The sequence below is a fragment of the Alligator sinensis genome, unplaced genomic scaffold (assembly GCF_000455745.1).
Source record: "Alligator sinensis unplaced genomic scaffold, ASM45574v1 scaffold107_3, whole genome shotgun sequence".
NCBI lineage: Eukaryota > Metazoa > Chordata > Crocodylia > Alligatoridae > Alligator > Alligator sinensis.
In genome coordinates, this window is record NW_005842578.1 from 113,791 (window position 1) to 115,175 (window position 1,385).

General features: G+C 61.0%; 1 protein-coding gene across 1 annotated transcript in view; it reads left to right on the top strand.

The window, feature by feature from the left end:
- Positions 1-98: 98 nt before the first annotated feature.
- The window catches only part of LOC102371073 (transmembrane protein 87A-like), an 8,188-nt gene continuing 6,901 nt past the window's right edge, over positions 99-1,385 (top strand). Inside the window, exons 1-2 of the mRNA XM_006032532.3 lie at positions 99-1,226; positions 1,356-1,382. Coding sequence (XP_006032594.2) covers positions 1,082-1,226; positions 1,356-1,382 — 172 coding nt within the window. The 5' untranslated portion in view covers positions 99-1,081. The remainder of the gene's footprint in view (positions 1,227-1,355; positions 1,383-1,385) is intronic.

A 1,385-nucleotide genomic window follows, 5' to 3' on the forward strand; every position in this document is an offset into this window, starting at 1 on the left:
GGGGGGGGGGACGACCCCGGAGAGCCCCGCCGCCGGCCCCTATAGGCGAGGGTGCTCCCCTCTAGACACCCCCCGGCCCCTATAGACCTGGACCCCCACGAGACACCCCCTCCCCTACAGACAGGCACCTGCCCCTTGGTCCCCCGGAGACCAGGTTCTCCCCACGCGGAGTTTCCTATAGGTACCCCGCCCCTATAGACAGGCACCTCCCCTGTAGGCATGGACTCTCCCCGGCCAGTTCCTTATAGAGAAGGATCTTCCCGGTCCCCTATAGGCAACCCCCCCCCCATGGTCCCTAATGGAGATGTCCCCTCCTTTTGGTGCCTTATCGATATAGGTCCCTTTTTGGTCCCCTATAGACGTGCGTCCCCCGATCCCTCTGTAGATCAGGATCTACCTTGTGCGTGGTCCCCTATAGACACCACCCAGTCCCCTACAGAGACGGACCCCCCCGGTCCCTTATAGACAAAGATGGTTTCCCATCTCAGTCCCCTATAGACAAGGACTATCCTTTTGTCCTGTATAGACATAAACACCCCCCCCCGTTCCCTATACACAAGGAATTGCCCCCCCATCCCCTATAGATAAGGAACTCCCCCTGCCAGTCTCCTATAGACATGGACTCCCCCAGTCTGCTATAGGAGTGGACCCCCCCACTCACCTATAGACGAGGACCCCTCGCTTCGATCACCGATGGATGTGGCCCCATATAGGCGCTCTCCGTACCGTATAGAGAGGGTCCCCTTTGCATTGCGAGGGAGGGGCTCTATAGGAGGAGGGCTCTCCCAGGCCCCTATAGATGTGGGAATGGGGAGAGAGCAGGCAGCCTGCTTCGCCCCAGGGCATTGTGGGAAGTCAGGAATTGCTCTGCTGTATCTTTGGGGGAGATCACTGCCTGTTTAACATGCAAATTGATTGCTGGCTCATTTGCATAAGTGGGTGGTAGCCTCCAGTTGCCCAGCGATCCGCCCCCAAGCCAGGCGTCCTGCTGGGAGGGGGGTTGGGGAGGTTGTTGGCAGGGCCAGGGCCAGGTCCTGGTGGGGGAAACCGAGGCACACGGCAGGGTGGAGCAGAGCTGGGAATGGGACCCAGGAGAGAGAGAGAGAGAGAAAGTGAGAGTGAGCGAGCAAGCAAGAGGCCTGATCCTGCCCGTCTCTGCCCCCAGAACCTCACAGAGCAGCTGTTCATCTTCCCCAAGACCATGTTCGACCAGTCCGTCATCAAGGGTGAGCGCTGCGGCCGGCGCCTCGAGGGGCAGGGAGCAGAAAGCGGAGCAGGGGGTAGAAAGCAGAGCGGGGGATCGGGTTGGGGGGGTGCCTGCAGCGGGGGGTCACTGACGAGCCCCTCGTTAGCAGTGGTGCTGTCCCGCCCCCACGGCCTCAGCC